The sequence below is a fragment of the Vulpes lagopus genome, chromosome 4, assembly GCF_018345385.1.
Source record: "Vulpes lagopus strain Blue_001 chromosome 4, ASM1834538v1, whole genome shotgun sequence".
Lineage (NCBI taxonomy): Eukaryota > Metazoa > Chordata > Mammalia > Carnivora > Canidae > Vulpes > Vulpes lagopus.
Window position 1 is genome coordinate 120,278,784 of NC_054827.1, and position 19,714 is coordinate 120,298,497.

A 19,714-nucleotide genomic window follows, 5' to 3' on the forward strand; every position below is an offset into this window, starting at 1 on the left:
CCTGCGGGTTCAGGAAAGTCTCGTCCCCAGACTCCCCTCCCAGATGGCTGTGGGGATGGGGAGGCTGGTAGGTGCGGATGGCCAGGTCCTGCGCCCAGGTTCTGCTTCGGCCCCGCCGGGAGAGGGCCCAGGATGCTGTATTTCCACGCAGGGCCTGAAGGCAGGAGTGGACGGGCCAGGAGGCTGGCCCAGGTGTGGGGGCAGTGAGACTCTGGGAGGGATGTGCAGTGGGGGACACAGAGGGAGGGGCAGGGCCTGGCTTCTGGGGTGGGGGCTCCAAGGACTGGTGGGATTTCTGTAGGGCACAGATGAGGGGAGGAAGAACTGGGCCGTGGAGGGAGATGAGGTGAGAAAAGGAGCCCCTTACCCCTGAGACCCCACTCCCAGCTCCCGGCTGTGGTGACACAAAAACCCCAGCATTGCTGGCAGTTCCCCTTTGCCTCGACACCCGCCCGTCCCCTGACTTGCCTTCCGGGTGGCCGGTGCTGCTGTGGTCACTCACGATGGCCAGGGAGTGTTGAGCAAGCGGCAGATTATTTTGAGTCTGACAATGCCACCCGCCCTCTTACGGGAGTTGGAGGCGTCCCATCCAAGAACCAGTTGTGAAATGTTGGGCATGCTTCCCATTAGGCAGGGGGGTGGGGGGGGTGGGGAGAGACTGAGTCCTGATTCCAGAAGTCTCCATGTTGCCCTCCTCTCCCCTCCCTCTTTCTCTTCTCCTCCTTCTCTCATTTCCCCTCCACCCCTGGGGATCAGCACATGCTCTGGGGATCTCAGTAGCACCGTTGGGAGGTCTCTTAGCTGGGTAGGGGTGGGGGTGGGCAGAGAGGCGGTTCAGCTGGGATCTGAACTGTAGGGCCGCCTGTCAGGCAGGCCAGTATTTGGTCTGGGAGCAATTGCTCCAGGTGGAAGATGTAGTGAGTGCAAAGGCCCTGGGGCAGGGTAGGGGGGATGCTTTGATGTCCTAGGGCAGCACGGAGGCCACAGGCCAGAGAAGAGGTGGTGGGGGAACCAGGGCCAGAGGCTCGAGGCTGTGCTGGAGGGAAGGTGGAAAGGGTTTGCATCTTACTCTACCCAAGAAGAAAAAGCCCTGGAGCCATGCTAGCCAATACAGGAGACACACAATTCATGTTTAAATTTATCTTTAATAAAATGAAAAATCTGGTTCACACAGTTATACCGGCTGTATTTCGAGAGCTCAAGGGCTCCATGTGGCAGGCGGTAGCTGTTCAGGACAGTGGATGGCACTTCCTGAGAGGGTTGAGCGCTGGGGTGTGCGGCAAGCCAGAGCTCATCATAAGGGGACCCTCTGGCTTTCTGTGGGCCTGGGAACTGGAGGGAGAGCAGGGTCCAGGGCAGACCTATAGGACTGGGGCACAGGGAGGGGGGCTGTGGTGGGTTCGGCTCAGTTTGGCAGTTCCCTGGTGGACCTGTGTGCTGTGTGGTGCAGGGAGGTGTTCTTGGTCTGAGCAGGGCGGGGCCTGGGAGCTCTTTGGAAAATGGGAGAAAGGGAGAGGAGTTAGTTTGGGGGACAGGGTGGTGAGTCCTGGGATGCCTGTGGGTGTCTGCTGTAGCTTGAATGCCCCTGTCTGGTGCTCAGGTGATAGGAGAGGTCGGGGCTGGAGGTCAGGGTGATGCTGGTCACTTTGCCGAGTGTCTACTCTGTGCTGCCCCTTCCAGACCTGACCTTGCAGCTACTGGCCGTGCGGAGGAAGACTGGGCTGCCGGACCCCAGCTTGCAGCAGACCGTGAGGCGCCGGCTCCGTCTGCTGGAAAATGACAGCCGAGAGGTGGCCCGTGCACTGGGGGTGAGCCTGGCTTCTCTGGGGTCCATGGGCAGGTACAAGGGTTCCAAGCCCAAGAGCAGGGACAGAGGATAGGGGTGGATCTAGGAGAATGCTTGATGTCCAGACCTCTGTCCCTAAGGAGTCAAGGCCACAGGAGGGGAGGACATCCCTGGAACACACCTCATGGTGGCACTGTGACTTGTCCCTGTCTGTTCTCCTGGATGACTGGGCCACCAATCACACCCTGCAGTTCCCACCACACGTGGCCCACCGTACACCCAGTGTCCCATTCCGGTCAGCATGCCCCCACCCTGCCAGAGATTCTTAAAGTCTCTGTCATGGGGAGTGAAAGGGACGGTGTGTGTGGATCTTATTCTTAGATTTTGATGGAGCCAGGCCCCTGTAGACCTCTGCACAGTGGACGCTCTGGCAGGATGGTGGCCAAGGAGGGGGCTGGGCCGGGCGACGTCCCTGTGGTGGAGGTCCTGGGCTTAGGGCTGGGCAGTCACCATGTGACCTTGCAGTCAGCCTAGCCTGACCTTGGCCAGAACCCAGCTTCTGAGGCACCAGTCAGGGATGCTTAAGCTTGTTACCCTACGGAGCTGAGGTGCAGGTCCAGCAAACAGCATGGGAGTACCAGCCCTGGGTGGTGCAGGCAAGGGGCGGAATCCCAGCTGTGCCATGTGCTGAGGGGCAGGCCTCGAATAAGACACGCAGCCTCCGTTCTCAGGCTCTTCTTCTTTTTCTTTTTTAAAAAGATTTTATTTATTTATTCATGAGCAACACAGAGAGAGAGGCAGAGACACAGGCAGAGGGAGAAGCGGGCTCCCTGCAGGGAGCCTGATGCAGGACTCAATCCCAGGACCCCGGGATCACACCCTGAGCTGAAGGCAGATGCTCAACCAGTGAGCCTCGCAGGTGCCCCCATTCTCAGGCTCTTAACTGGAGCCCAGAGTAGCACCCATCCACAGCACACATACATGGTACCTCGTAAGTGCTGGTGTTATTTCCAAGCCCGACCACCACCAGGAGTGTTCATGGATGGGAGTCAGGGGAGAGGGGGTACCAGAGTTAGGGCGGATGCCTGCGTCGTGCTGCCCGAGGGGCTCGGTTGGGTTGCACAGGGCCCAGCGCACGGCCTACAGGGAGGACCTGGTTTGCAGAGGGTGGAGGCCGAGCCTGGGGCACACAGGGGCTCTGGGAAGGAGCAGGGCTTGGCCCAGGCACGAGGAGCCACAGCTGGCTTGAGAGCCCCCGCCTCGGGCTGTAAAGGACCCAGCTCTGAGCCTCCACCCCTGCCTGGGTCACTTCTGCGAAGCGTTTGTGCTGCGCAGCTCTGTCCCTGTGGCCAGATGCCGAAAGCCCCCCGCCTCCCCCGGGACCGTTTCTTCCCCATAGGAGTTATCGGCCAGGCTGCTGTCTATCCACAGTGACCAGGATCGGATCGTGGTGACCTTTAAGACTTTCGAGGAAATCTGGAAGTTCTCCACCTACCACGCTCTTGGTAAAGTGGTGGCCCTCCCAGAACTGGTTGTGGGGACTCCCCCCAGAGGACACTTGTCACACACTGAGCATTTAATGTCATAAATCGGGCTTCAGAATAGACTGGCTCACAACGGCCGGTGCGACGGGACTTGGGAGTTAGCGCTCACCCGCTCTCAGGGAGAAAGGATGGACGGGATGGGTGCAGAGGTGCAGGTCTGTCCCCAGACACGGGCTGCCTTCCATGTTCCTTCCTGCTCTGCGCCGTGGGAGAAGCTTTGCAAGGCCAGACCTCGAGGGAGGCTGAGTTCGGACCAGGCTGTCTGCAGCCCAGCCCAAGAGCTCTCTTTCTAAAGCACCCCAATCTGTTAGGAGGCACATGTGGGGTCTGGCTGCATCCTCTGGGGAAACCGTGCTCCACCACCTTGGTCCAAGGGCTGAGAGCATGGAAAATAAGAGCGACAGTGTCTTGGGCACCTGGCACAGGGCCTGTGCTAACCCTCCAGCACACGCGCTCCCCTTGAACATTCTCATCCCATCTCACGGATGCGGAGACTGAGGGTCAGACAAGTGGCTTGTCCTTGCCCAAACTCGCCAGGACACAGGGAAGTCCAGGGCGTCTCCCATGGTCACCGCCAGTCCACTCACAGCCCAGATGGTCAGACCTGGCACCTCTCTGGGTTTCAGACAGTCCCGCGAGTCCCCAAGATAGGGCAGGGCTCCCCCAGTGCCAGGGCCGCAAGGCTTCCCTGCCTCCTTTTGGAGCCTGCTGGTGACCTCGCCTATCTGGTCCCCAGGCTTTACTCATCACTGCCTGGAAAACCTGCTCGTCGACCAGGCCTTCTGGCTGCTTTCGCCCAACGAGGATGAGGAGACAGCCGTCCAAGTCCACGTGGACCAGGAGGCCTTGACGCTGACGCATGAGAGCCTCCTCACCCAGGAGGGTGAGCGCTGCACGGTGACGGTGACGTCGGCCAGCTCCATGCCGCGCTGGGGACGCCCCAGGGAGGAGGGCCCGGGAGGCTCTGGCCTGTGCGGGGACATTAACGGGGGCCTCATGCAGGAAGGAGCACGTGGGGGGACTCTGGCCGGGAAATGCCCGGGCCCTGTTGCTTAGCGGTAAAGACCTGGTCAGGCCCCCAGGAAATAACAGTCAAAGGGGTTCTGCAAGCGGCACCCATACCGCTATGTCGAGAGCCGGTGTTGCCTCAAGTGCGGAGGGGGCCTCAGTAATTGGGCACAAGTCAGCCGCAAACAGACCACAAAGCTGCCTGCCTTCCCCTGGCTCCCGAGAAGAAGAGAGGCGGCCAGGCTCCCAGCAGTGGTCCCCTCAGACAGGGAAACTGAGGCTCTGCACTCACAGAGTGGAGCTGGGACTCCAGGCCGGTGTCAGCTGTTTCTGTGGATGCAGAGCCTGGGCCTGGGAGACCCTGCAGAGCGGCGGCCTTTACGCGTGTCCCCTGGCAGGGAACATGCGGGGCCCGCCTGGCAAAGATCCAGCCACCTGTGGCCAGCCACACTGAAGGATGGTCTCTGTCCCTTTAAAGGTCCTTTCTTTGTCCTGTGTCCTGACCACCATGTGCGACTAACCACCAGCCCCCGGGGTGCAGGGGGCGGCCCCCAGCCCCTCGGGCGAGCCTCAAGGGGTCCCCAGGGAGAAGCAGCCTCCGCAGTGGACTCTTCTGCTCCCAGCCCTGGCACGTCCTCCGAGGAGGTGGCAGCAGTGGCCGCTCCAGAAACTTTGATTCCGTTTCATCAGTAGGTACCGACCTTTGTTTCTCTGCTTCCTGTCAGTCTCACGTGTTGTCGGGCCAGATGGAGTCCGTCTGCAGGCCAGAGGAGGTGGACAGGGCCCCGCAGACCTGCTTGCATCCCTATCTTGCCGCTTCCAGCCTGTGGCCATGGCAAACCAGGCCAGGTCTGGACCTCAGGGCTGCCACCTGCCTGAGGACGCTGACATTCTGTGGCAGGGCCGTCCTGGCAGGAGTGTGCAGCATGGAGCTCTTGCTTCATGCTCTGGCTTGTTCTGAAATGCTTTTGAGGGCACTAGCTGCATAATGTGTGCCCATAGTAGGGAGGTATGAGGCAGATAAAGCCTGGGGAAGGCAAGAACGGGTGGCATGTAAGCTCCTGCTCATGTGTCCAATGTGGGGCATTAACTTGGCTTGGAGCTTCCTGGCAGCCAAAGCAAAGAGAGAAACTCGATGCCCTGATGTTTAGAATCTGGGAAATAACAGGCAATGGCTCAGCTTGTGTCTTAGGCTAATGGAGGGAGGTGTCCCAGGATGCCAGCCTGAGGCAGGAGGCACCTGGGCTGGGCAGCATGGGGCTCCCTGCTGGCAGTGCCACATACCTGGGCCTGTGTGTGTGTGTGTGTGTGTGTGTGTGTGTGTGTGTAGTGGGGGCAGGTGCTGGAATTCGCCTGGGTCCTTGGGGGGCTGCTGACCTGTCCAGCCTACTCAGTTTCAGCTTGCCACACATCTGAGATCCTCTCTTGTCCCACTGCAGGTGGGCTCTCAGGGTCCCCTGGGACCCCATCGACAACTCCGTGAGCCAACCTGTGACATCAGACACCCCATTGATGGGTAAATTCTTCCACTGGCCTTTCTCCCCTGGGGAAGGGGTGGGCAAGGAGGGGCAGGTACCAGCATTCAGGAGGCTTCTGTGCTCACCTTGAATCCTCCCCAAGCCAGAGGAGGTAGTGAGAATCCTCTCCAGTTCATGTTGTGACAACCAAAGCTAAGAGGTCCACCGGTTGGTCCAAATTCATTTTACACAGTGGGGCCAGGACGACCCGGGTGCTGGTCACCGCCTCCAGGGAGCCCGAGCATTGCACTCACAGACCATCCACATGCACGGCTTTCTCTCTGGCAGCACATTTGTCACGCCAAGGGCCCTCACACAGGTGGGCTCGGCTCCAGCTGCATATGCCGTGTGCACTAATGGAGGCTCCTGAGGCTTAGATCTTAGGTCTTCTCTTGCAAAGACAACATGGGCCTTCAGTGTGGGCTCCTGGTCCAGTGCTCTCTGCTCTGCCCATGCTGGCTGGTGCAAGGATGGCCTCGTGTACCCATTCAGGGACTATAAGGCCTCATGGGAGAGGCACCTATGTTTACAGAGGCACCTGTCCTGGGTGGATGCTGGCCTGGCCTGGCCTGGCCAGGGTGGGACAGAGGAGAGATCCCTGGCCTTGGAGGCTGACAGCTCTGGGTCTCAGTTTCTCATCCTCAGTATGGAGATAATGTGCCCCCTCCAGGGATCACTAGATACCTGGCCCCTTGGGTGCAGTGGCCATGCTCCATCGCAACCCCAACCACCTGTTCCTAACCGAGCCCCCCACCCGGGGTGTGCCCCCAGCACTGACCGTGTGGCCTCCTTCCTACAGCCACGGGCTTGGCCTCGGCGGTGGTGGACTACCAGGGATCTGGGCCTGAAGAGATGACCTTCAGGGGCGGCGATGCCATCGAGATCCTGGGCGCCCAGGTGCCCGGCCTGCCCTGGTGCCTGGGCCGGCACGTGGCCTCGGGCCAGGTCGGGTTTGTGCGGACGAGTCTCGTCAGTGTGCAGGGCCAAGCGTCTGAGTGAGTGGCCGAGGCCCTGCCCTCTCCTGACCTGCCCTTCCACCCCTGTGGGAAGTCCTGGTGCCCCCGCCCTGGGCTGACTCCTAGGTGACAATCCTGGACCTGGGCCTGGGCCTCCTGCCCTCGCGAACATCCGGGCATCATTCGTTCCCTGGTCCCCGGGCTGGCATCCTTCCTGTCTGGTGTGCCCTGTCCTTCACCAGGGCAGGGGCTGTTCTCTGCAATCCAGCGTTGTCCTGCGGATGCTATGACAAAGCACCACACTGGGGGCCAAGAACAGCGGATGGCGATTCTGTCCCAGTTCTAGGGGACACAAGTCCAAAATCAAGGTGTCCCGGAGGCGCCAGGGGAGGATTGCTTCCACATTCCTCCAGTTCCTGCTGGCTGCAGCGAGCCTGGCTTGTGTCACCCCAGTCTCTGCCTCCATCTTCACCTGCCCCCCAGCCCTACCCCCACGCATCTGTGTGCCCCTCTTCCTTTTTTTTTTTTTTTAAGATTTTATTTATTTATTCATGAGAGACACACAGAGAGAGGCAGAGACACAGGCAGAGGGAGAAGCAGGCTCCATGCAGGGAGCCTGATGTGGGACTCGATCCCTGGTCTCCAGGATCACACCCTGGGCTGAAGGCGGCGCTAAACCACTGAGCCACCGGGGCTGCCCTGTGTGTCCCTCTTCCTAGAAGGACATTGGTCATGGATCAGGGTCCCCCCACTCCAGTGTGACCTCATCCTATCTAATTACATCTGCAAAGCCCCTTTACCAAGTAAGGTCACCTTCTGAGGTTCTAGGTGGAGATAAATGAATTTTGAGGGACCGTTCACCCCTGTGCACCACGTTGCTCCCTTTCATAAAGCCCTTCGACGACTCTGGGCCTGGCCTTCGCCCTCACCCCACCCCCTGTGACCCAGACCCTGGTGACCACCAATGTCAAAGGCTGCCCCCTGCCATCAGAGCAGGTGTGTTCACCTCCTCAAGAACAACTTTGTGTGGACACGTGCGCCCTACGTGGGACATCCCCTCCATCCAGGCCTGCCCATTTTCCTGGGGAGTCTCACTGGCCCCCAAGTCCCATGTCCAACAGCTCATCCCTGGGGATGCGCTTCTCCCCCTACAGGACCCCCACAGCCTGCTGGTGACATGCCTGCCCTGTCTGGGGGATTCTGAGCGTCCCCGCTGTGTGGCCGTGGGCAGCAGCAGGAGCGTCCCGGGTGAGCGGTCAGCGCGCACAGCTAGGCCATCCGTTGGTGGCCATTCTGCTCCCTGAGCTTGAGCTTCCATCAGAAAGACCTCAGGCTGGGAGCCCGCGGGAGGTGGGTGTGCAGAAAGGCCTTTACTGAGTCTGTCCCGGGGCCCCCGGGCCTGGCCTCCCACACACGTCTGCCGGGGACCCTCTGGCCCTGACATCCCGGGTCATTCACAGACCGGCCCCTCCCAGATGGAACCTCAAAGGCCACTTTGGCTTCACAAATTCAAAGTGTCTGTTGCACCTGCTGGTCAGGAGGGAGCTGGAAGCTGGCCGGCCCGGGGCTGAGAGCCGCCGCTAGACCAGCGTCTCCCGAAGTGGGTTCCCCGCAGCTTTCCGTCACAGACCCGGTGGAGCTCACGCAAGGTGGGGATGCCCTCCGCGTGCCTGGCTGGCGGTCCGCAGCGAGGCCCAGCACCGGGAAGGCAACGCGAAGTCTGACCTGCTTTCCCTGTCGGAACGCATTGCCCACACTGACTTCACCGTCAGGACCCTCTCTCTCAGCCCCAGCGGCGGCGTTCCGTGGAACCCTGTCTGGGGAACCCTCCGTCTAGACGAGTCCTGTCACGTATCCAGGGGAGACCGCGGCTTCTGCGTGGACAGCTGGGGTCCGTGTGACTTACGCCTGCCCTGACCTCGCCCAGGGTCTGAGCTGGGATGGCTGCTGGGTGCGCTCGTCCGTCGGCTCCCTGACGCTAGGGTGACGGGGCTGCAGCAGAAGCTCCTCGTTTGCTCAGCACGTGTTGACTGAACATCCGTCTATGCCAGACCCTGCGCCTTCATCCTTCGTGTGATGAACCTGGTGGCCAGGCCTTTTCTCCTCTTACTTTGACATGATTTCAGACTTAGGGAAAAGTTGCAAAGAGAGCACAGGATTCCCATCATCTCCCCTCATCCTGATCGCCCAGATGTGAGCGTGTTGTGATGCTTGTTTCCTGCTTTGCCCTCGTGTTTGAACCCTGTGGCGAGTTGGCTGCAAGCACGTGGCCCCACTCCCGGCGAGCTGGGCGGCGCGTTCCCTGAAGCCAGGACATCCACCTGCATCCCCACGGCACAGCTGCCACAATCGGGAGACGACACTGGTGCAAAGTCGCTCTCTGCGGGCCACACGCAGGTCTCGTGAGGATCCCAGTCATGCCTTCGAAACCCAGAGAAAGTTCCAGACCCCGTGGCGCCAGCCTCGCCTCCTTAATCCGAAACAGTTCCTTCATCTCCTTGTCCTTCAGGACGTCTCTGAAGAATACAGGCCTGTTATTCTGCTGAATGTTCCAGACGCTGCCCCGAGATTTTCTTTAACTTCTCAAAATAGCTCCTAGTTTGAAAGCACTTTTCAAGGTTTCATATTATGCTGCCAATTTAGTCGTACAAGCACAAATCGCCTGTGCCTTCTCTCTCTGCTCTCCATCCTGGTTTTCATCTCCCTGACTCGGCGCAGACATGTGCCCTGTGTTTGCGTGGGGCACTGTGGGGAGCACCCGCAGAGGCGGTAGGCAGAGCCGTGGGAGCACAGGATGCGAAGGGACTGAACCTGCTTGCTGCTGCCAGCTCCCTCCTCACAGGGGAGGGAACTATGAAGTGGGGCTTTGTAGGCTGCCTAGGAGCTCACCTTCCCCAGGTTACCATGACCCACTGGGTCTGTAGCAGCCTCTCCTGCTCCTGGCACCTGTCTCAGCTGGTGAGGCACCATCCAGGAGGGCAGGATCTATTTTGTTTTTGCCCCAGTGGTGAAGACATAGCAGGTGTGAGGGGTCTGTCTGTCAAATGAGTGGAAATGGGTCTTGCTTAGGAGATATACTATCTTAAATAAAGCACCTTTTTTTTTTTTCCAGGCTGGAAAATGTGATTTTTCTCAATGAGGAAGAAAGGTCATTCTTCAGCAATGAAGGGCGCTTTTCAGAGGAGGACGCCAGGCAGCTACTGAGGAGGGCGTCTGGCGCCGACGTGTGTACCGTGTACAGCTTGGGTAGGTGTGCGGGTGCTGGTGGTGGGGCGCTGCTCCCCTCGTGCCTCCCACTGGCTTCGGGGACATCACGGGACCTCAAACTGGTCACCCCCTCCAGCCAGGTGCTCAGGACGGTTTTTGTGGGCAGATTCCCAGAGGGACTGGGGAGGGTCTGTAGCTTTCCTACAGGGTTGCACCAGCTAGTGACCGCCAGTCCCAGGAGGCACTGAGCTCCTGCTGAACAGCATCGGCCTGTCCCCTCGGTGGGCCGTGATTGTTCTGGCTTCCGTGCACTGCTCAAGACACCCCTGCCCTCTGACATTTCCTCTCCTGAAAGCCCGGCTTCCTCCATCAGGAAGTGAAGGAATGCAAACCCCTAGGCACTTAAAAGTTACCAGACAGATGCTGTTGCTGCCCCCAGGACTTGTAGGGGTAGCAGACAGGCCAGGTGCAGAGAGGGGGATGGAAAGAGAGGCAGGGAGGTGCCCACAGTCCCCTGAGGTTCCCGCTGCCCACCTGCCGCTTTGCCAAGAGTCTGTGAGAGAGTGACCATCCTGCTGTCACAAGATGAGGGGCCTGGGCCCGTGTGGCTGTGGTCTGGCCGGGTTGCCTGAGTGCTGGGGGGCCGGGGCTGGACCCCAGGGCTGCCACCTCCTACAGACAATGCCGCACCACCCTGTGCTCAGGGAAGGCAGCGCCCCGCACAGAAGCGGGACACGTGTCGGCCACAGCCAAGGGAGTGAGGCCCCAACAAATTTGCCGGTCGACTGTCGCGGACAGGACAGGAGAGCCGGGTTCCTTCATCCCAAGGATGAAGGGGAATACATGTGTGGACACACACACACACTTACACGTACATGCAATATGTACATGTGCACGCACACACATGCACACACACCTACACATCACGCAGACACACGCGTGCACACATGCACATCCACACTTGCTGCTCGCACCTGTGCTTGCTGATGCGCATGCCAGGAACAGCTCCTCCAAGAACGGAGTTCAAGTTTCTAGGTTCCCACACGTTGCTCTCTCTTCCTAAAACAGGCAAACTTGGATCTCAGCTTTGCGAGTCGGGCTTAAACCAGCCCGGCATACACTCTCGTCTTTGTTAGGAAGGCTGTGGGCACCCCTCAGCCGGGGGACGTTCTGGGGTCCCCTCTCCCGGGGGCCGCCTAGCTTCCCGCGAGCCTGCACAGTTGTCCTAGCTGACTTTACACTTCAGACAACCTTTCCCAGCCAGCTGCTCATGTCAGCCCATTTTCGGGAGGCGGAAACCAAGGCTTAGGGAGGGCCCCGTCACGAGGAGGGTGGGGTGCAGGTGGAGCTGCTGCCCTGATCTCCAGGACAGCAGGTGAGACTGCGAGCAGCCCAGGGTAGGGAGTCCACCCCTGTCCCCAGAGAGGTGGCAGCAGAAGCCCACGGCCTCTGGGGGGTGTGGGCAGGACAGAGCCTGTGGGCAGGGGATCCTCAGCCCCCCAACCAGGGGATCCTCAGCCCCACAGCCCCTCAGGCTGCCCCAGCCCATACCCCCTCCTGACATGGCCCCTCCTGGAGGTGCTGGCCCGAGAGTGATGCTTTTTTTCTCCCCATTTCAGACAGATTAGAAGAAGCTGAGTGTGAACAGCCAGAACCAGGTAGGCTCCTCCCACAGGATCCCCTCCTATGGGATCCAGGCTGGGGCTGGGGTGATGCCAGGCTGCACAGCATGGATGGGGGGAGGGGTGGGGACCTCATGCCTCCCTGGGGGAGGGCAGGTGGGCGGGGCGTCAGCCCTGATGGGGAGCTGGATGAGGTGAAGGTAAGCTCCCCCTGCTGCTGTGGTGGGTCCCCCGTGAACACACCAGGCCTCCTGCAGAGCAGGGTGTCCCCTCCATAGTCTGAGCCATGCCTGGCCCCCTGCTCTGTCTCCAGCAGAGAGGGGCCTCCCCTCCATAGTCTGAGCCATGCCTGGCTTCCTGCTCTGTCCTCAGCAAAGAGGGACGTCCCCTCCATAGTCTGAGCCATGCCTGGCCCCCTGCTCTGTCTCCAGCAGAGAGGGACCTCCCCTCCATAGTCTGAGCCATGCCTGGCCAGGGGTTCTTTTCTTGAAACCTAGACCAGCTGAAATTCTCTGCTTTGAGAGGGTGAAGGGGGTGCAGGGCCTGGATTTGGAGCTTCGTGCTGGAGCAGCCCCTTTGGGATCTGTCTCTTCTTCCCGGGCGAGCTGATTAAGGGATCTCCCTCCTCCCTCCACACCTCCACCTCGTCCCCCCACAGAGGATCTGCACTGGGGAGATCCTGGGCACTTGAATGCCTGAGGACCCTTTGGGGTTCCTCAGGCATAGAGTCCACCTGGATGCAAACAGGGAAGGGCCACCTGGGGTTCTGGACGAGAAGGCTCCGGAGATCCCAGGGCCACTGTGGGGCCTCCCCTCACCCCTGCGCTCTGCTGCATGGGGAGCAGCAGGACTTGCCAGCATCGGAGGGGGTGGGCGAAGCCGATTCACACCCACAGTGAGGTCGTCAGGTCAGACATTTGCCCCTGAACCGCACTGAATTCTCGTTTATTCCTGGCCTTCACAGACTAACAAAGAGAGTTCGTTTTGAACATATTTTGTGCAAGTGAACTCGAAACAGAAGAACCTTTAGATCCTGGTTCTTTCCTTGCAGACAAATTCCCCCTTTAAGCTCCTGTTTTCCCAACAGGAAGCATAGCCGCATGCTCCTGGGCGCTGGCTGTGCCTTCGAGGGCCGACCAAAGCCAGCAGTCCAGCAAGCGAGCTCCCTTGGGCAGTGGGGGTCCCAGATTCCCCAGCATCTTGTCCCTTTAGGAGCTGTGGGCCTCAGATTCCCAAACCAACCAGGACGAAGGTGGAGACCCGGGGGTCTGGGAGCTATTCCTCAACTTTCCTGCCAGACATAGCCCCGGGCTGGACAGAGGGACACAGACTTCACTGTCCTCAGTTCTGTGGGTGGCTTTTGAGCACGTGCCGACCCATAGCTCTGATCGGCTTGTGATGATTTCATGGGAGTGGGGGGGGGGGCTGTACCTGACAGGAGACCCCCCAAGGGCTGAGGAAATCCCACGGAGGCAGCCGTACCAGAAATGTGGACATGTCTGTCCATTAAGTGGCTTTAACTCTTTCTGGAGAGAATTTTTTTTAAGATTATTTATTTAATGGGATCACAACCTGAGCCTGAGGCAGATGCTCACCCACTGAGACACCCAGTCACCCCGGAGGGAAAAGGACTTTAAATGATCACTGAGCGGTGCTTTTAAACAGGAAGCATAGGAGGGCATTCCTGGGTAAAAATCTTGGCCAAAGTGATCCCTAGTCTCACAACCATGACTGAATTCCCACTGAGTGCTGGGTGCTGGGTGCTGGGCTCCGCGTTTCATGTCAGTTTTGATGCTCAGGTAGGGGAGGCTCAGGCAGGACCTGACAGGGACACTGAGGCTCGGAGGGATGTCCTTACCCCAGCCTGGACCCAGATCAGGTGCTCATCTATCTTGGGGGTTTTGGTGACTTGCAGAAATGCCTCTGCCTTCCCTGACCCCAGAGCCGCGTGAGACCCTACAGAAGGTGAAGAATGTTCTAGAACAATGCAAGTCCTGCCAGGACTGCCCGGAGGAGCCAGCATCCTGGGGTCTGTGCTCGGCGTCCAGTGGTACAAGCTCACCGGACAGTGAGGAGCCCTCCTTCTGCTTGGACTCAGAGGCCGACTGGACCCACCCGGAGGCCCTGGGCTCACTGCTGCTATTCCTGGATGCGCCTGGGTACAAGGCCTGCTTCCGTGGCCTCTATGACCTCTCCCTGCCGGGGCTGAGCACCCTGTTTTGTGGCTTCACCGATGAGGAGGAGCTAGCTGGGCACCTGGCCCAGGCCCGAGGGGCAGCCAAGAAGGCCGGCTTCCCCATGGCCCTCGCCAGGCTCTGCTTCCTCCTGGGGCGGCTGTGCGTGCGCAGGCTCAAGCTGTCCCAGGCCCGGGTGTACTTCGAGGAGGCCCTGGGGGCCCTGGGGGGCCACTTTGGCGACCTCTTCCTGGCGGTGGCTGTGTACGCCAACCTGGCCACCGTTCACCTGAAGCAGAAGAACAGGGACAGGTGCGCGCAGGTGGTGCCCAAAGCCTCGGCCCTGCTGCTGGGGACGCCCAGCCACGTCTGCAGCACCGAGGCCTGAGTCGGAGCTCCTGAAGCATGCCCTGCGGCAGGCCATCGCCTGCCGGAGCCCCCAGGCCGAGGCCCGGGCCTGCTTCCTGCTGGCCAGGCACCACACTCGCCTCAAGCAGCCCGAGGAGGCCCTGCCCTTCCTGGAGAGGCTGCTGCTTCTGCACGGGGCCTGGGGCTCCCCAGAGGCCTCGTGGCCCATGGACGGCTACCTGCTCCTGGCGGACATCTACAGCCGGCAGTGCCTGCCGCACCTGGCGCTGAGCTGCGTCCGGGCGGCCTCGCTGCGGGCCCGGGGCTCGCCGGGCAGTGCGCTCCGAAGCGTGGACCTGGTCCTCCGGAACTGCCCGCAGCTGCCCCACCCGCCCGCCCAGACGGCGCACCACCTCCGGCGGGCGCTGGCCTCCCTGGCCTCGGGCCCGGGGCAGGCGCTGCGCGGCCCCCTCTGCGCCAGCCTGGCCCGGCTGCACAGCCGCCACGGGCAGCAGGACAGGGCCATCTCCTTCATGGCGCAGGCGGTGGAGGCGGCCGCGGGCGCCGGCCGCCGCCTGGCAGTAGACTACGTGGTGGCGCTCGCCTGGCTCTACGTGCTTCACGGCCGGAGCCCGCTGGCCCTGGACATCCTCGAGTCTGTCCTGGACGTGGCCGTGGCCAGCGAGGACCAGGAGGGCGTCATCGCCAACCTGGCAGCAATCGCCCTCAAGAGGACGGGCCGGACCCGGCAGGCGGCCGAGGGCTACTACCGCGCCCTGCGTGTCGCCCGGAGCCGGGGCCACCTGAGGAACCAAGCGGTGGTGCTGGCCAATTTCGGGGCGCTGTGCCTGCAGGCGGGGGCCGGGGGCCTGGCCCAGCACTACCACCTGGAGGCCGTGAAGCTCTTCTCGCGGCTGCCCAGCGGCGACTGCGGCCAGGACTTCACATGGGTGCTCCTGCGGCTCGGCCACCTGCACACCCGCAGGGCCCTCGCCCGGCAGGGCAAGTGCTACTACGAGTGGGCCTTTCTGGTCGCCGTGGAGACGGACCACGTGGAGGGTAAGTGCCAGCCCTGCCCTTCCCGGCCCCACTCTCCCCCGGGCTCTGGGTCGGGCGCGCTGGCTTCCTGGAGGGAAATGTTTTCCTCTCACTTCTGTCCAGAGCACACCCGGGGTTTGCAGCTTGGAGGCAAGCGGTTGTTCTTCCACCAGTGAGAGTGTTGAATATTTGCAGGTGCCCTGGAGGCTGGCTGGGGGGCGGCTCTCGCGGGAGTATGCCAGGCTCGGTGCGGGGGTTGGCCAAGAGTGGGGCACAGACGCCCGGGTCACAAGAGCCACAGGTCAGCTCCTGGAGACCATCAGCCAGCTCTACCTGTCCCTGGGCACTGAGCGGTGAGGATGCCGGCCTTGATCCTGGGGCAGCCTCTCCGCAGGGACAGTTTCATTCCCAGTGTCAGACAGGCTCTGAGCCTGCAGGCCTGGGGAGCATCCCGACCTGTACTCGGGGCACGACATGGGGTGCTCATCATGATGATGGGAGGCTCCTGGCCCCAGCTCATAGGACCTGAGGGTGGAGAGGGTCTAGCCAAGCATGGGATGGAAGGTAGGCAGAAGGTGCCACCTGTGCCAAGGCCCTGGGGTGAGCAGGCTGGGCCATGCAGGGGATGGGTGTGTTGGGTGGTGGGTGGTGAGAACCTTGGCTGGGGGGCTAGGGCAGAGGCCGGGGAACCCAGGCTGTGGTTTGACATTGTTCCCGAGAGCACTAGGGAGCCACTGAGGGATATAGGATATAAGACCCTCACCAGGCCTGGAAGGGGGCCCTCTGGACCTCCGGGAGGAGCCCAGAACTGGGTGCCTGGATGCACCCTGCAGCCTCGGGCAGGTCCTGGCTGTGCTCAGAGGTTCTGCCCCTGTGCTGAGCCTGAAAGAGAACGACGGCCGCTCTGCGTCGTCTCTGAGCTGGTTTGGGTAGCTTGTCTCCCGAGGCTCGAGGCTCGACCTCTGTCAGCCAAAATCCTTCAGCCTCTTCTGTGATCCTTTCATTTCCATAAGACTTATGCTGATGGCCTCTCTTCCGCTGCCGATTCCAACACTTTACACCTTTTCTTCTGGTCTGGCTAAAGATGAGTCCATTTTGTTCATCTTCCTAAAGACTTGTCATTGGGTTTCATGAATTTTCTCTCTTCTCAACATTACTATTTTATCTTGGTTCTTGAACCTTTGCTGTTCCTTCCTTTTGCTTGCTCTGGGTCTAGTTACCTGCTCTTTTCCTCCTGCCTTAGAGGGGGAAGTTTAAATGTTTTTTTTCTGAAATGTTTCTTTGTTGGGGATCCCTGGGTGGCGCAGCGGTTTGGCGCCTGCCTTTGGCCCAGGGCGCGATCCTGGAGACCCGGGATCGAGTCCCACGTCGGGCTCCCGGTGCATGGAGCCTGCTTCTCCCTCTGCCTGTGTCTCTGCCTCTCTCTCTCTCTCTCTCTCTCTCTCTGACTATCATGAATAAATAATTAAAAAAAAGAAGAAATGTTTCTTTGTTAATGTAGGCGTCCCTCTAAACCCTGCTGTCCTGCGTCCCGTGGGGTTGGGTACGTTGCTCTTGTATCTCCACTCATTTCGAAATATGTCCTCGTTCCCGTTGTGATGTCTCCCACAAGCCGCTGGCTGTTTAGGAGCACACTCTTTGTGCCCACATATTCCGGGATTTCCTGAATTTCCTTCCTCCTGACTTCTGGTCGTGTTTCATTTGTCTCTGGAGGACACGCTCTGTAAGACGTCAGGCCCCTCACAATTACTGGGAGTTGCTCTGTGATTGGACGTGTGGTCCCTCTCAGGAAACATGACTGAGAGGTCTCGTGGGTTGCGGGCTTGTTCCAATCATCTGTGTCCTCACTGATGTCCGGGTCAGCTGAGTGGGGAAGAGCTCGATCTCAGTCCCCAGGTTCAGGCGAGGCAAATAGGGCTGCGGTTTGGAGCCTGGCCTCATGAAGGAGCTGGAAGCCAGTATGAATCCCAGCCCCACTGTGCACTGTGTGCTCCAGGCTTGGTGCTCTGCTTGGGACTCCGTGTGCAAGCCTGCAGCGTTGGGAAGCTTGTGCTCCCTGCCTGGTCGGCGTGGTAGGAAGGCAGCGCGGCATGGTGGGAGAGGCCGGCCAGGACCCCCCCAGGCCTGGGAATTGTGGAAGAGGTCAGCACCGTATCTGTGACCTGCCCTACCGGGGCTCATCACCGTGTGCTCATCGGCTGTGCGACCTTGAGCAGGTGGCCTAGCCTGTCTGGGCTCAGTTTCCACACCTGCGATGCCCCAGAGGCTGGCACACAGCAGGGGCCTTTGGACCTTGCAAATGTCCCTGCAGTGCATGACAGTGATGCCCTCCTTTTGTCTCCCCCGCCCAGGCCAGCTGCGTGCCGTCCAGCATCTCTGTCACTTCTATAGCACCGTCATGCCCAGCGAGGCCCAGTGCGTCGTCTACCACGAGTTCCAGCTCTCGCTGGCCCGCAGGGTGGCCGACAAGGTGCTGGAGGGTCAGCTCCTGGAGACCATCAGCCAGCTCTACCTGTCCCTGGGCACTGAGCGGTGAGGATGCCAGCCTTGATCCTGGGGCAGCCTCTCCGCAGGGACAGTTTCATTCCTAGTGTCAGACAGGCTCTGAGCCTGCAGGCCTGGGGAGCATCCCGACCTGTACTTGGGGCATGTGGGTCCCAGGACAGCTGTCCTCTGCCCACACACCTCCCGGCCTTCCAGGGGAGGCAGAGTGTGCATTTCTGGGTCACTTTTCAGATCATGGCGACTTTTGGAAACTGACCTCTGTGTTCCCCGAGTCTCCTTCAGCCAGCCCAGCTCTGGGCCGAGCAGCCTGTCCCCGACTGTCCCCTCAGATGTAAGGACTAGAGGATTCTTGTCCATGGAGTGATAGCTGGTTGTCCCACCTGTTTCCTGTGGGCAGAGTTTCGGGGTCACTTGTCCTATGTAATGCCTACACTGTGCATCCCAATCAGGTGTGGTAAGGGACAGCCTGGGAAGATCACTGAGGACACCCTCTCCAGCGGGAGACTCTCTGAGAGGCAGGGAGGGAGCCACAGCCCAGCCTCGGCCTCCCCCCACACTCCAGGGCCTCAGTTTCACCACAGGACTAATGGACAGTGACCTTGACAAATGCTTCTCAAAGTGGGGTCCCCAGAGCTGCAGCATCCACATCACCTGGGAGCCTACTGGGAAGGCACATTCCCGGGTCCCACCCCAGACCTGCCAAGTCCCAAACTCTGGGAGCACGGCCCTACAACCCGAGTTTGAGAACCCCTGGCGCAGGTTATCTCTACATTTCTGCCCAGTGCAGATGCTCCCTGCTGCGGCCAGAGGTCACATGTCCGTGTCTGGGGAGGCGGGGTAGAGACAGAGGGGCCCGCTCCTCCTCTCCGTTCTCTCCCAAGAGCCTTCTTGACTTTTGCCAGCTGAGCAGATGTAACCAGACGGGCACTGGGAAGAGCCCAGTCTGCCCCTACGCGGGCAGCTGGCCTGGGAGCACCTGCTCTGACCAGCTGGCTCTAATTCCAGGGCCTACAGGTCCGCGCTGGACTACACCAAGCGCAGTCTGGGGATATTCATCGACCTCCAGAAGAAGGAGAAGGAGGCACATGCCTGGCTGCAGGCAGGGAAAATCTACTACATCCTGCAGCAGAACGAGCTGGTGGATCTGTACATACAGGTGCAAGGGCGTGGAGCGCGTGCACCACACTCGCTGCCCACTCACTCTCTCCTTCGTCCCCAGAGCACGGCAGGCACCTGCTGCGTGCTGGCTGCCTACGCCACCCCCACCCCTGGACTCCCACTTCCAGCATCTTACACAATGACCCGAGCAAGCCCCCGGGGGGCCAGAGGCGGGTGCCCCTCACTGCGCCCACCTGGGCTGGTACACAGCAAGTGCTCAGTAAACATGCAAATGATGCGTTCGGTCTATTAACACACGGGAGAACTTGCTTCCGCGGTATGTGGCGTGTCTCCTTAGAAATGCATTAATCACAAGCTCCATTTCCAGTTGCATTCCCAAACATGACGTGATTTGAAGTAAATTGAGAGGCTTGTGAGGGTTATGTTTTCATTTTTGAGCACCTGCTGTGTACTTCCCTGGGCCAGGGGCTGAGGATCCCAGATCGGGAGCTTATGGCTGAAAGGGGGAGCAGACACATCAGTAAACAGTTCTCCCACGGGGCTGCCTTGGGGCTGTAGGCAGGGACATGGTGGAGGAAGGAGCCAGGAGGGTGAGCTCCAGTTGGTCTGGGGAGGCTGGATTGAGCAGCGGGGGGTGGGGCCCACCTTCGAGGTGGGCTCTGGACAGTAGGATTCTCAGGGGCAGAGGCCAGATGTGCATGTGTGGCCGGTTCTGGATTGCCCGTGGGGGCTGGTCTACTCTTGTCCATTCATCTGCTGTTCGTTGAGCACCTAGTATGCACCAGGCACCTTGCTGGGCTCTGGATATGGCAGAGAAGCAACAGCCTTAGCCACCTGGTGGGAGGGACAGGCAGGTGTGTGCTGTCAGGTGTTGCCAGGGGCCACGGAGG

At 60.3% G+C, this 19,714-nt stretch overlaps 1 protein-coding gene across 1 annotated transcript in view; it reads left to right on the top strand.

Moving 5' to 3' along the window:
* The window catches only part of SH3TC1 (SH3 domain and tetratricopeptide repeats 1), a 48,214-nt gene that overhangs the window by 22,141 nt on the left and 6,359 nt on the right, over positions 1-19,714 (top strand). Inside the window, 12 exon segments of the mRNA XM_041752431.1 lie at positions 1,681-1,808; positions 3,186-3,291; positions 4,067-4,213; positions 4,817-5,027; positions 5,778-5,854; positions 6,655-6,850; positions 9,924-10,057; positions 11,638-11,676; positions 13,556-14,199; positions 14,201-15,221; positions 17,552-17,732; positions 18,711-18,861. Coding sequence (XP_041608365.1) covers positions 1,681-1,808; positions 3,186-3,291; positions 4,067-4,213; positions 4,817-5,027; positions 5,778-5,854; positions 6,655-6,850; positions 9,924-10,057; positions 11,638-11,676; positions 13,556-14,199; positions 14,201-15,221; positions 17,552-17,732; positions 18,711-18,861 — 3,035 coding nt within the window.